This window comes from Oncorhynchus clarkii, chromosome 18 (assembly GCF_045791955.1).
Source record: "Oncorhynchus clarkii lewisi isolate Uvic-CL-2024 chromosome 18, UVic_Ocla_1.0, whole genome shotgun sequence".
Classification (NCBI taxonomy): Eukaryota; Metazoa; Chordata; class Actinopteri; order Salmoniformes; family Salmonidae; genus Oncorhynchus; species Oncorhynchus clarkii.
This window is the reverse complement of record NC_092164.1, coordinates 5,039,710-5,054,793: the sequence shown is the minus strand read 5'-3', so window position 1 is coordinate 5,054,793 and position 15,084 is coordinate 5,039,710. Positions and strand designations below refer to the sequence as shown.

General features: G+C 45.2%; 1 protein-coding gene across 1 annotated transcript in view; it reads right to left on the bottom strand.

Moving 5' to 3' along the window:
* Positions 1-985: 985 nt before the first annotated feature.
* Positions 986-15,084, bottom strand: part of LOC139372914 (immunoglobulin-like domain-containing receptor 2) — a 42,293-nt gene continuing 28,194 nt past the window's right edge. The window contains exons 5-10 of the mRNA XM_071112773.1: positions 10,072-10,218; positions 9,492-9,665; positions 9,116-9,244; positions 6,894-7,131; positions 5,680-6,565; positions 986-3,228 (exon numbers count right to left, since the gene is read on the bottom strand). Coding sequence (XP_070968874.1) covers positions 3,193-3,228; positions 5,680-6,565; positions 6,894-7,131; positions 9,116-9,244; positions 9,492-9,665; positions 10,072-10,218 — 1,610 coding nt within the window. The 3' untranslated portion in view covers positions 986-3,192. The remainder of the gene's footprint in view (positions 3,229-5,679; positions 6,566-6,893; positions 7,132-9,115; positions 9,245-9,491; positions 9,666-10,071; positions 10,219-15,084) is intronic.

The window sequence follows — 15,084 nt, the reverse complement described above, 5'->3', positions numbered from 1 at the left end:
TTGTTATCTAGCTGACAGAGTTGTTGTTATCTGGCATAGTTGTTGTTATCTAGCTGACATAGTTGTTGTTATCTAGCTGACATAGTTGTTATCTAGCTGACAGAGTTGTTGTTATCTGGCATAGTTGTTATCTAGCTGACAGAGTTGTTATCTAGCTGACAGAGTTGTTATCTAGCTGACATAGTTGTTGTTATCTGGCATAGTTGTTATCTAGCTGACAGAGTTGTTGTTATCTAGCTGACATAGTTGTTGTTATCTGACATAGTTGTTATCTAGCTGACAGAGTTGTTGTTATCTGGCATAGTTGTTGTTATCTAGCTGACATAGTTGTTGTTATCTAGCTGACATAGTTGTTGTTATCTAGCTGACATAGTTGTTATCTAGCTGACAGAGTTGTTGTTATCTGACAGAGTTGTTGTTATCTAGCTGACATAGTTGTTATCTAGCTGACATAGTTGTTGTTATCTAGCTGACATAGTTGTTATCTAGCTGACATAGTTGTTATCTAGCTGACATATTTGTTGTTATCCTCTCATAGAAGTGATGTCATCACTCCCCTCAGGCTAGCGTGTGTGTAAGCTCTGAGACTCTCAGGCCTAGGAAGGACTTGCTCAACCACATTCCTCACATACAACCCTGAGCTGAGTGGTCAGCCCCTCCCCAACCTCCCAAGCCACATCATGAGTCGCCGGGCGGAAAACAGCCAGCGCCTCAGACACAACAGAGGACATGTGTATCAGAAAACAGAACAATTAACTGACCCACTTATATCAAGACTTTCTAGAGCATTCATATAGTCTTCATAATAACTAAATTGTTGATTCACAAATAGTCTATAAAACATACCACAGTTTACAAGTCTACAATGATTTATAAGACATACTTTACTACAGTGATTTATAAGACATACTTTACTACCATAAAGACATAACACCTGAAGGATGACAAAAGGTCCTTATAAACTGAATGAAGGACAGTGGAGAAGATGTGTAGATTAAGTAGACTTTATTGAATGAGATTGAAGCTGCCTGGTCAACAGTATTTGAGGTAAAGGCTGTGGTTAAACTCTGGAGGTAAATAATAAATAGTTAATTAGGCATTAGTTTGAAACGGACGGTAAGTGTTATTGCAAAAAGCCCCAGTTATGTTATAAATTATTATAACAGGAGAAATACAACTTAAGTGTTTATTTATTTTACCTTTATTTAACTAGGCAAGTCAGTTAAGAACACATTCTTATTTTCAATGACGGCCTAGGAACAGTGGGTTAACTGCCTTGTTCAGGGGCAGAACGACAGATTTGTACCATGTCAGCTCGGGGGTTTGAACTTGCAACCTTTCGGTTACTAGTCCAACACTCTAACCACTAGGCTACCCTGCCGCCGTTTAGTGTTCACCAACATGCACTTTCCAAGATACTGTGTGTGTGTGTGTGTGTGTGTGTGTGTGTGTGTGTGTGTGTGTGTGTGTGTGTGTGTGTGTGTGTGTGTGTGTGATTACCAGATCTCTTAGAGTAACAGTCAGTTGGTGATGATCATAAATAGACAAAGCCATTGTTGCCTGTCGCCTATGACTTCAACTCAGTGAAACAACGTCTCATTGACAGACAGGGAGCTGGGCTGTGAAACAACCGTCTCATTGACAGACAGATAAATGGAACACAGGAACACGATGACGTAGAACAAGCATAGAAAGAAAATAACATAGAAAAGCACAAAAGCTATGAACAATAACTACACTGAAAGAAGTGGAAAAAAACAACACTAAACATGAACAATTGTAACGAATCCTTCTACAAGGCGCGAGAAAGAGCTGTGGTAAGTTGACAGCCAGTATGTTTGCATGAAGGTCAGTAAATGTGTGTGTGTGTGTGTGTGTGTGTGTGTGTGCAAGTGCTAATGAGTGGAGATAAAGTTGTGTGTTTAGCGGTTTACACAACAATGATAAGAAAACTAAACACACCTTGGTTATCTTATCTTAAACACACACAGACATACCCACAAGTGCTTTCAGTTACACTTGCACAATCATTTACTGCATTGTAATCACAACATGATTTAACACAGAGACAGGCAGAGTTGATAAACTATGTATAAAACTATTATAAACCAAATACAGTCTTCGAAGGATAGATGGCACATAATCACAACCCAGTACATTTACGTCATCTAGCAGACGCTCTTATCCAGAGCGACTAGGGTTAAGTGCCTTGCTCAAGGGCACATCAACACATTTCTTTTCACCCTAGGCGGCTCGAGGATTTGAACTACCGACCTTTCGCTCTTAACCGCTAGGCTACCTGCCGTCCCTAAAGTTCCAGTTTCTCTCCCCGGCTCTGTTAGTAGTACCCTCTAGTCCAAACTTACTGGGTATAACCCACATTGTATCATTGCATTAAACACAATGATTCAGAAACACTGTGTCCTCTATCCACAGAGTCAAGGCCAAGCAAGGCCAACAGGTGCTTTACAATGGCACTGACAAACACAATGGTATGAGGGATCCACACCATTCACACAACAGAATCCAAACGTTGTCTCAACGGCGGCCTTCGACCTTGACTGGGCAGTGGTGGTGCAGGCTGTGGCAGAAACTCCAGAGTGACATCATCATTCAGCGACTTCACAGAGAGAGCGTTGCACTGTGTAGAGGTGGCAGTGACAGAAACTCCGGAATGACATCGTCATTCAGTGTGTGTTGTTAGTGAGAGAGGAGAATAGAATGGAGAGGGAGATGGAGAAACTATTCACTCTCACACACAAAAGAGCAGACAGGAATAAGCACCATACTTCGTCTCACACACACACACCAATACACACATCCACCAACACACACACACAGTGCTATTTGTCCTGTGCATCCAGAGGTCTTTGTCACAGCTCTGAACATTACGCTTCTTCTTAGGTCATGGTGATTGATGTGTATCTAAAGTCTGATCAGACCGTCCCACGTCCTGTGCCATGGTCAGTCCAGTTGTTGTACTGCCTGTCACTCAGAGGTAGCCATTCCCTCTGCTGGTCACTGACCTCTCCATGGGGTTCTCTGCTTGCCTAGTGTGCTCTGAGAACCTCTCTCCTCCCCAGTGTGGGGTGATGGGGGGGGTAGAGGATGATCCCCTGTGTGGGGTGATGGGGAGGGTAGAGGATGATCCCCAGTGTCTTTCCCAGAGTCTGTATGTGTCCTCTCCAGGCATCAAACTATGAGAGAGTCTCTGCTAAGAAGAGTGCTCTGTTAAAAGAAAACAGCAAGAGAGCTTCACGTTAGTCACGTGTGTGCAGAGTGATGGAAGCTGTGCTTTGTGCTCATTTGGCCCAGTGTAATGGTGAAAATACCCCGCTCGTCTCAGCCAAGCTCTGTCAGTTAGTTGGGAGAGGAGTAGCAAGCCCAGCTCTGTCAGTTAGTTGGGAGAGGAGCAGCAAGCCAAGCTCTGTCAGTTAGTTGGGAGAGGAGCAGCAAGCCCAGCTCTGTCAGTTAGTTGGGAGAGTAGCAGCAAGCCCAGCTCTGTCAGTTAGTTGGGAGAGGAGCAGCAAGCCAAGCTCTGTCAGTTAGTTGGGAGAGGGGCAGCAAGCCAAGCTCTGTCAGTTAGTTGGGAGAGGAGCAGCAAGCCAAGCTCTGTCAGTTAGTTGGGAGAGGGGCAGCAAGCCAAGCTCTGTCAGTTAGTTGGGAGAGGAGCAGCAAGCCCAGCTCTGTCAGTTAGTTGGGAGAGGAGCAGCAAGCCCAGCTCTGTCAGTTAGTTGGGAGAGGAGCAGCAAGCCCAGCTCTGTCAGTTAGTTGGGAGAGGAGCAGCAAGCCCAGCTCTGTCAGTTAGTTGGGAGAGGAGTAGCAAGCCAAGCTCTGTCAGTTAGTTGGGAGAGGAGCAGCAAGCCAAGCTCTGTCAGTTAGTTGGGAGAGGAGCAGCAAGCCAAGCTCTGTCAGTTAGTTGGGAGAGGAGCAGCAAGCCCAGCTCTGTCAGTTAGTTGGGAGAGGAGCAGCAAGCCCAGCTCTGTCAGTTAGTTGGGAGAGGAGTAGCAAGCCAAGCTCTGTCAGTTAGTTGGGAGAGGAGCAGCAAGCCAAGCTCTGTCAGTTAGTTGGGAGAGGAGCAGCAAGCCCAGCTCTGTCAGTTAGTTGGGAGAGTAGCAGCAAGCCCAGCTCTGTCAGTTAGTTGGGAGAGGAGCAGCAAGCCAAGCTCTGTCAGTTAGTTGGGAGAGGGGCAGCAAGCCAAGCTCTGTCAGTTAGTTGGGAGAGGAGCAGCAAGCCAAGCTCTGTCAGTTAGTTGGGAGAGGGGCAGCAAGCCAAGCTCTGTCAGTTAGTTGGGAGAGGAGCAGCAAGCCCAGCTCTGTCAGTTAGTTGGGAGAGGAGCAGCAAGCCCAGCTCTGTCAGTTAGTTGGGAGAGGAGCAGCAAGCCCAGCTCTGTCAGTTAGTTGGGAGAGGAGAAGCAAGCCCAGCTCTGTCAGTTAGTTGGGAGAGGAGCAGCAAGCCCAGCTCTGTCAGTTAGTTGGGAGAGGAGAAGCAAGCCCAGCTCTGTCAGTTAGTTGGGAGAGGAGCAGCAAGCCCAGCTCTGTCAGTTAGTTGGGAGAGGAGCAGCAAGCCAAGCTCTGTCAGTTAGTTGGGAGAGGGGCAGCAAGCCAAGCTCTGTCAGTTAGTTGGGAGAGGAGCAGCAAGCAGGCAGAATAAGAAGGATAAGTGACGTCAGGTTCTGGGGTCACATTGGGGGCACAAAGGTTACAAAGAGATTTGACCTGGCTCTGCCATTTCAACTGAGGTAAAACAAAAAAACTGTTAGAAGGCTGAACACAACGCTGGCATTAGCCAAGTAGTAGTAGTGGTAGTAGTAGTAGTAGTAGTAGTAGTGGTGGTAGTAGTAGTAGTTGTAGTAGTAGTAGTGCTAGTCAATATGTTAAGTTGAACAAATGTGATATCTAATCACCTGTGCCTTTTAATTGTAACTGATTGCAGACAAATGGAATTAGATCCATAAAAGTCCATATAAACACAGTTGTAAACCATTAGATTAGAAAAACAAACCCAGGGAATAAGAACCCCCCCAGAATGGAACGATATAAAAGGTAAGCAGTGGTTCAGGTTCAGATCTTGACGATAGTTTTCCAGCTTTTCTTATTATGGTCTGATTCTGCTTATCTCTCTGGCTAAAGAGGCACAGGTGCAATGACTTCTAAAACAGATTCCTTTCTCACCTGAGTCACAGTATATCTGTTAAGGTGAGCCTCCATACCTGAGAAAAATGGGCATAAAGCTTATCTCTTGTCTTACCTTAAAGGGATACTTGGGGATTTTGGCAACGAAGCCCTTTATCTACTTCCCCAGTCAGATTAACTCATGGATACCAATTTTATGTCTCTGCATTCAGTAGTTTTGCAAACCAATGCTAACTAGCATTGCTAGCAGTTACCATAGACGTCCAGTCATTGTGCTAACGTTAGTTAGCATCTTCCTTCAAACTGTACGCAGAGACATAAAAACGGTATCTACAGGTTAATCTTACTCTGGGGAAGTAGATAAAGGGATTCATTGACAAAATCCTGAAGTATTCCTTTAAGCAGTCTTAGCTACAGTACTGTATGAGCATAAGGATATCTTTGCCCTAAATCAGTAGTCTCAACTATAGTACAGTATCTCTTCAGTGTATTTCTAATGTGGATGAAGTGAACCCATACTGGGTGTACCCTAAATGTAGCTCACCACTTTCCGGGGCTTATCCCGCTCCTCTCCGCTCTCCTGCTGTAGGGTATGGGCGTGGCTATGGGTGGAGCCTCCGTTGGAGGGGCGGGAAGAATGGGTGGAGGGGCGAGGGGAGGGGGAGGGGCGCTCAGCGGCTCTGAACCGCTCTAACGCAGTCTGGCAGTACGGGGGTAGAGAGTCTTCTCCCCGTGAGTCTAATACCAACTCCACCTCCCTGTTGCTAGGACAACGGCTATGGTGACGCTCGCAGCCACTGCCGCTGCTCTTCTTAGAGCCTTTAGAACCCTTAGAGGGTGTGTCTGAGGGCGTGTCCTCTTCGCTGCGCCCCCCTCCCCTGCCCCTATCACCTCCACTGTCACTGGCCCCACCCCGTCTGGTCTTGCGCTCCAAAAGAGTGCTCAGGAGTTCGTCATCGTAGTCCCGCCCCCGGGGGCTCTGGCGAGGAGGGGGAGGAGGGGCGGGGGGTTTAGGGGGGCGCTGCTCCAGCTCGTTGTCCCACGTGCCCCGTCTCTTCTTGGGCGAGGGTGGCGGACTGCGTTGTCGGTTTCCCTGACGATCTCCATGGCAATCCTCTTGGCGATCTCGTTCTCGCCAAGTCTCTGCGCGGTCATCGCGATCTCTGTTGTCACGGTAACCACGTTTCGTCGTCTTGTCCCGGTAAGAAGGCGGACAGTATTCCCGATCCCTGTCCCGGTCACCTTCTCGTTCCCGCAGCTCCAGTCTCTCGTACTCCTGGTCGGTGTCTCTGATGTCCCTGACAGTGAGCTCCTCCCTGGGGCCTCTCTGTCTGTAGCACTGGGAAAACTCCTCCAGCTCATCCAGAGAGCCTGACTTCCCACCCAGGAGGAAGGCCTTACGCTGCAGGTGCTCTGAACGAGGGTTCCACCTGGACATAACATCTCATTAGGAACTTAGAACATGCAGAACACACACACACACACACACACACACACACACACAACCCCTATGAAGACACACACACACACAACCCCTATGAAGACACACACACACACACACACACACGAAGACACACACACACAACCCCTATGAAGACACACACACACAACCCCTATGAAGACACACACACACAACCCCTATGAAGACACACACACACAACCCCTATGAAGACACACACACAACCCCCACTCCCCTCCACACACACACAACCCCCACTCCCCTCCACACACAGTCAGTCTAAAGGTGTTTCTGGCGACCTGCTGTTATTATCATGATGATGGTCCTCCTCAATGCTGCGGTTGCGGCGGTGCTGGTAGCGTGTGGGGCGACGGGTCTGAGAGGAGGACGAGGGATGATGGAGGTCAGGGATGTCTTCCAGGTCACGGTCGTGGTCAGGGATGGCTGGCAGGGCCTTCTTCTGTATCTGGCGGTAAGACTGACGGAAACCCCCTGTATCCACCTCATGGAGAGAACTGAGCTCTGAGATACTGCAGGCTGAGGAAGAGGAGAGGGAAAGGGAGGAGAGAGGAGGGGTGGAGACATGAGTACGTTTCTGTATTTATGATACTATGAATCACAGTTTTAGTATCACAGTGACTAAGATAAGATGCCAGGTGAATGAAGAATCCAGTGGACATGCACAGAACATAGAGAGAGAGGAAGTCCTAGATGAAAAACCTCTGAAACAAACAGACACATTACAATAGGTCTTCTTTTACAGACTGTCTTTGACACACAAGGCCAACACATCCAATCGGAGAAGGAAAACAATCTACCAGCAGTTGATGAGGATTGGAGGAATTAATCATTAGATGAGGATCAACAAGGTGGTGATGTACGGATAGTGTGAGACTGGCTCAGAAAACGAGGAAGAACAGGTGTGTTGTCTTTATGAAGTAGGAATAATCAGGTGTGTTGTCTTTATGAAGTAGGAAGAATCAGGTGTGTTGTCTTTATGAAGTAGGATGAATCAGGTGTGTTGTCTTCATGAAGTAGGATGAATCAGGCGTGTTGTCTTTTTGAAGTAGGATGAATCAGGTGTGTTGTCTTTATGAAGTAGGAAGAATCAGGTGTGTTGTCTTTATGAAGTAGGATGAATCAGGTGTGTTGTCTTTATGAAGTAGGAAGAATCAGGTGTGTTGTCTTTATGAAGTAGGATGAATCAGGTGTGTTGTCTTTATGAAGTAGGAAGAATCAGGTGTGTTGTCTTTATGAAGTAGGAAGAATCAGGTGTGTTGTCTTTATGAAGTAGGAGGAATCAGGTGTGTTGTCTTTATGAAGTAAGAAGAATCAGGTGTGTTGTCTTTATGAAGTAGAAGGAATCAGGTGTGTTGTCTTTATGAAGTAGGAAGAATCAGGTGTGTTGTCTTTATGAAGTAGAAGGAATCAGGTGTGTTGTCTTTATGAAGTAGGATGAATCAGGTGTGTTGTCTTTATGAAGTAGGAGGAATCAGGTGTGTTGTCTTTATGAAGTAGGAGGAATCAGGTGTGTTGTCTTTATGAAGTAGGATGAATCAGGTGTGTTGTCTTTATGAAGTAGGATGAATCAGGTGTGTTGTCTTTATGAAGTAGGAGGAATCAGGTGTGTTGTCTTTATGAAGTAGGATGAATCAGGTGTGTTGTCTTTATGAAGTAGGATGAATCAGGTGTGTTGTCTTTATGAAGTAGGAGGAATCAGGTGTGTTGTCTTTATGAAGTAGGATGAATCAGGTGTGTTGTCTTTATGAAGTAGGAGGAATCAGGTGTGTTGTCTTTATGAAGTAGGATGAATCAGGTGTGTTGTCTTTATGAAGTAGGAGGAATCAGGTGTGTTGTCTTTATGAAGTAGGATGAATCAGGTGTGTTGTCTTTATGAAGTAGGATGAATCAGGTGTGTTGTCTTTATGAAGTAGGAGGAATCAGGTGTGTTGTCTTTATGAAGTAGGATGAATCAGGTGTGTTGTCTTTATGAAGTAGGATGAATCAGGTGTGTTGTCTTTATGAAGTAGGATGAATCAGGTGTGTTGTCTTTATGATTTCAAATCAAACACATTTTTATTGGACACATATTTAGCAGATGTTATTACGGGTGTAGTGAAATGCTTGTGCAGTTGCAGGAGAAGAGAGAAGAGGAGCACTGTTAAAGCTAGGATTTCAGAGAGTAGTGTGTAGGCAGAGGTTATTTCAGAATGGATTTCATGCAGATTATAGCTAGAGTATAAAAAGCATGTTGACTCTGTCCTACACAGGGGTTGTCTGTCTGTAGGGCTTACAACCATGAGTCAGGTTGATTTCAGAGTGGATTTGATTTCACAGAGGATGTCAGAGTGTAGTACATTATAAGTCCTGCTGAGTCTACACAGGGTAGGGTAACTATCTGTCTGTCTGTAGGGCTTACAGTCATGACACATGCAGAAGTGGATTTCAGACAGAGTAGAGTATAGGGTGTATAGAGTCTACTGTCTGTCTGTCTGTCTGTCTGTCTGTCTGTCGGGCTTACAGTCGTGGCTCTGGGCCTTGGCCGGGTGGAAAAGAGCCAGCTGTTTCTCTACGTGCTGCAACACCTTCAGAGAGTCCTGATCCAGAGAGGACTGATCCAGAGTAGACTGCAGCCGGTACACAGGCCGCACTGAGACGTATATGAGACAACAAACACTTGTCAGGCAGGAGAGGAGAGACAGGCCTCACTACGACAAACTTTTGGGACTCTGTATGAGCTTTCCACACGTTCAACAAGGTGAAGAAATGGCTGTTCAACTATATCAGTATGTTTCTTATATTGCTGCTTTAAATTAAGTTCAAAATGAAAAGGCAGTTTGTTAGATAACGTTTAAAACATCAGAACATCAATAGACAACACCAGACCCAGTACCCACCTCCAGCTGCACTGCTCTCTGACACAGAGGGGGGAGCGGACATCATCGTGGTGTCCACCAGGGAGGGGGGAGCGATGGGGACCATGGCCGGGACCCCAGGTACGTAGTAGGGTGGATAGACAGCGATCTGGGGGGACGAAGCCCTGCTCCTCAACCCCTTTCCTGCCTCGTACACTACATGGAGAGAGGACAGAGAGATAGAAGACACAGAAAGGACTGAAGGAGGAACATTCATCACTTCAGGTATTCCAGACTCCACAGGTAATACTTCAGGTATTCCAGACTCCACAGGTAATACTTCAGGTATTCCAGACTCCACAGGTAATACTTCAGGTATTCCAGACTCCACAGGTAATACTGGAGGTGGAACATTCATCACTTCAGGTATTCCACACTCCACAGGTGCTCTGGGAATTCTACAGTAGTAGACATTATATCCACTAAAAAGGTGGTAGTGGATTGGTAGAATGAGTGACATACAGTATGATATGCTACAATAACTGTAGTATGCTACAATATTAGTTTACTACAACAGTTGATCTAATGTGGTATGATCTCCAGTGGAAGCAGCAGGACTTACAGTGTCGTGGGCAGCAGCAGGTCTCAGGGCAGCACCAACAGGACACATAACAGCAGCAGGAGTGAGGACAGCACTGGCACCAACACACACCAAACAGCAAGATGAACAGGATAATGCCCAGGGCTACCGAGCCCACAAAGGCCCATTCTGGAAGAGAGAGAGAGATGAAAGTTACATTTCTATGTAAAAACATTCTAGAGTAGGAAGTGGTATTTGTTTTTGCTTGGAAGAGTATTCCCTCGCACTCTCCACACATCCTCTCAACTTTTCAGGAAGTCTGGTCAGGGGACTAGGCTACAGGCAGGAAAGGGAAAGAGTGTTTCCTGTTACAGTATGTCATGCAGAGAGTACATTGCTGATACTGATCTAATCGACTACCATCATTATGACAGAATGATGACTACACACAGAGACACATATTTATATTCTACAGTGCCTTGCGAATGTATTCGGCCCCCTTGAACTTTGCGACCTTTTGCCATATTTCAGGCTTCAAACATAAAGATATAAAACTATACTTTTTTGTGAAGAATCAACAACAAGTGGGACACAATCATGAAGTGGAACGACATTTATTGGATATTTAAAACGTTTTTAACAAATCAAAAACTGAAAAATTGGGCGTGCAAAATTATTCAGCCCCTTTACTTTCAGTGCAGCAAACTCTCTCCAGAAGTTCAGTGAGGATCTCTGAATGATCCAATGTTGACCTAAATGACTAATGATGATAAATACAATCCACCTGTGTGTAATCAAGTCTCCGTATAAATGCACCTGCACCGTGATAGTCTCAGAGGTCCGTTAAAAGCGCAGAGAGCATCATGAAGAACAAGGAACACACCAGGCAGGTCCGAGATTTCCCAAGCTTTAAACATCCCAAGGAGCACTGTGCAAGCGATAATATTGAAATGGAAGGAGTATCAGACCACTGCAAATCTACCAAGACCTGGCCGTCCCTCTAAACTTTCAGCTCATACAAGGAGAAGACTGATCAGAGATGCAGCCAAGAGGCCCATGATCACTCTGGATGAACTGCAGAGATCTACAGCTGAGGTGGGAGACTCTGTCCATAGGACAACAATCAGTCGTATATTGCACAAAACTGGCCTTTATGGAAGAGTGGCAAGAAGAAAGCCATTTCTTAAAGATATCCATAAAAAGTGTTGTTTAAAGTTTACCACAAGCCACCTGGGAGACACACCAAACATGTGGAAGAAGGTGCTCTGGTCAGATGAAACCAAAATTGAACTTTTTGGCAACAATGCAAAACGTTATGTTTGGCGTAAAAGCAACACAGCTCATCACCCTGAACACACCATACCCACTGTCAAACATGGTGGTGGCAGCATCATGGTTTGGGCCTGCTTTTCTTCAGCAGGGACGGGGAAGATGGTTAAAATTGATGGGAAGATGGATGGAGCCAAATACAGGACCATTCTGGAAGAAAACCTGATGGAGTCTGCAAAAGACCTGAGACTGGGACGGAGATTTGTCTTCCAACAAGACAATGATCCAAAACATAAAGCAAAATCTACAATGGAATGGTTCAAAAATAAACATATCCAGGTGTTAGAATGGCCAAGTCAAAGTCCAGACCTGAATCCAATCGAGAATCTGTGGAAAGAACTGAAAACTGCTGTTCACAAATGCTCTCCATCCAACCTCACTGAGCTCGAGCTGTTTTGCAAGGAGGAATGGGAAAAAATGTCAGTCTCTCGATGTGCAAAACTGATAGAGACATACCCCAAGCGACTTACAGCTGTAATCGCAGCAAAAGGTGGCGCTACAAAGTATTAACTTAAGGGGGCTGAATAATTTTGCACGCCCAATTTTTCAGTTTTTGATTTGTTAAAAAAGTTTGAAATATCCAATAAATGTCGTTCCACTTCATGATTGTGTCCCACTTGTTCTGAGGGTTCTGAATACTTTCCAAACGCCCTGTATATTAATATTTTACCTACTACAAACACAAACACTACAGTACGATGTGTGAGCTGCTAAACACAAACACTACAGTACGATGTGTGAGCTGCTAAACACAAACACTACAGTACGATGTGGGAGCTGCTAAACACAAACACTACAGTACGATGTGTGAGCTGCTAAACACAAACACTACAGTACGATGTGGGAGCTGCTAAACACAAACATTACAGTACGATGTGGGAGCTGCTAAACACAAACACTACAGTACGATGTGGGAGCTGCTAAACACAAACATTACAGTACGATGTGGGAGCTGCTAAACACAAACATTACAGTACGATGTGGGAGCTGCTAAACACAAACACTACAGTACGATGTGGGAGCTGCTAAACACAAACATTACAGTACGATGTGGGAGCTGCTAAACACAAACATTACAGTACGATGTGGGAGCTGCTAAACACAAACACTACAGTACGATGTGGGAGCTGCTAAACACAAACACTACAGTACGATGTGGGAGCTGCTAAACACAAACACTACAGTACGATGTGGGAGCTGCTAAACACAAACACTACAGTACGATGTGGGAGCTGCTAAACACAAACACTACAGTACGATGTGGGAGCTGCTAAACACAAACACTACAGTACGATGTGGGAGCTGCTAAACACAAACATTACAGTACGATGTGGGAGCTGCTAAACACAAACACTACAGTACGATGTGGGAGCTGCTAAACACAAACACTACAGTACGATGTGGGAGCTGCTAAACACAAACACTACAGTACGATGTGGGAGCTGCTAAACACAAATACTACAGTACGATGTGGGAGCTGCTAAACACAAACACTACAGTACGATGTGGGAGCTGCTAAACACAAACACTACAGTACGATGTGGGAGCTGCTAAACACAAACACAAACACTACAGTACGATGTGGGAGCTGCTAAACACTAACACAAACACTACAGTACGATGTGGGAGCTGCTAAACACAAACATTACAGTACGATGTGGGAGCTGCTAAACACAAACACAAACACTACAGTACGATGTGGGAGCTGCTAAACACAAACACTACAGTACGATGTGGGAGCTGCTAAACACAAACACTACAGTACAATGTGGGAGCTGCTAAACACAAACACTACAGTACGATGTGGGAGCTGCTAAACACAAACACTACAGTATGATGTGGGAGCTGCTAAACACAAACATTACAGTACGATGTGGGAGCTGCTAAACACAAACATTACAGTACGATGTGGGAGCTGCTAAACACAAACATTACAGTACGATGTGGGAGCTGCTAAACACAAACACAAACACTACAGTACGATGTGGGAGCTGCTAAACACAAACACAAACACTACAGTACGATGTGGGAGCTGCTAAACACAAACACTACAGTACGATGTGGGAGCTGCTAAACACAAACACTACAGTACGATGTGGGAGCTGCTAAACACAAACACTACAGTATGATGTGGGAGCTGCTAAACACAAACACTACAGTATGATGTGGGAGCTGCTAAACACAAACATTACAGTACGATGTGGGAGCTGCTAAACACAAACATTACAGTACGATGTGGGAGCTGCTAAACACAAACACTACAGTACGATGTGGGAGCTGCTAAACACAAACACTACAGTACGATGTGGGAGCTGCTAAACACAAACACTACAGTACGATGTGTGAGCTGCTAAACACAAACACTACAGTACGATGTGGGAGCTGCTAAACACAAACACTACAGTACGATGTGGGAGCTGCTAAACACAAACATTACAGTACGATGTGGGAGCTGCTAAACACAAACACAAACACTACAGTACGATGTGGGAGCTGCTAAACACAAACACTACAGTACGATGTGGGAGCTGCTAAACACAAACACTACAGTACGATGTGGGAGCTGCTAAACACAAACACTACAGTACGATGTGGGAGCTGCTAAACACAAACACTACAGTATGATGTGGGAGCTGCTAAACACAAACACTACAGTATGATGTGGGAGCTGCTAAACACAAACACTACAGTACGATGTGGGAGCTGCTAAACACAAACACTACAGTACGATGTGGGAGCTGCTAAACACAAACATTACAGTACGATGTGGGAGCTGCTAAACACAAACATTACAGTACGATGTGGGAGCTGCTAAACACAAACACAAACACTACAGTACGATGTGGGAGCTGCTAAACACAAACACTACAGTACGATGTGGGAGCTGCTAAACACAAACATTACAGTACGATGTGGGAGCTGCTAAACACAAACACTACAGTACGATGTGGGAGCTGCTAAACACAAACACTACAGTACGATGTGGGAGCTGCTAAACACAAACACTACAGTACAATGTGGGAGCTGCTAAACACAAACACTACAGTACGATGTGGGAGCTGCTGTTAAGAACACGTACTAATGCAACATCAACATTTGAAATGAGAGTCAATGAGTCATCACTGAATAAGCCATTTCCATCGCACCCAAATCTGTCAACAACCTCCAAGATGAGGAAACATCTGAATTTGGGGAATGTGACAGAAGACAATATCAACTCCCTTCTCTCTGACTCCCATAATGTCCCGTTCAACCATCCTGTAAACATCATTACTCTGTAATGTCCCGTTCAACCATCCTGTAAACATCATTACTCCGTAATGTCCAGTTCAACCATCCTGTAAACATCATTACTCCATAATGTCCTGTTCAACCATCCTGTAAACATCATTACTCCATAATGTCCAGTTCAACCATCCTGTAAACATCATTACTCTGTAATGTCCCGTTCAACCATCCTGTAAACATCATTACTCTGTAATGTCCCGTTCAACCATCCTGTAAACATCATTACTCCGTAATGTCCAGTTCAACCATCCTGTAAACATCATTACTCCATAATGTCCTGTTCAACCATCCTGTAAACATCATTACTCTGTAATGTCCCGTTCAACCATCCTGTAAACATCATTACTCCATAATGTCCAGTTCAACCATCCTGTAAACCCTGTAAACATCATTACTCCATAATGTCCAGTTCAACCATCCTGTAAACATCATTACTCC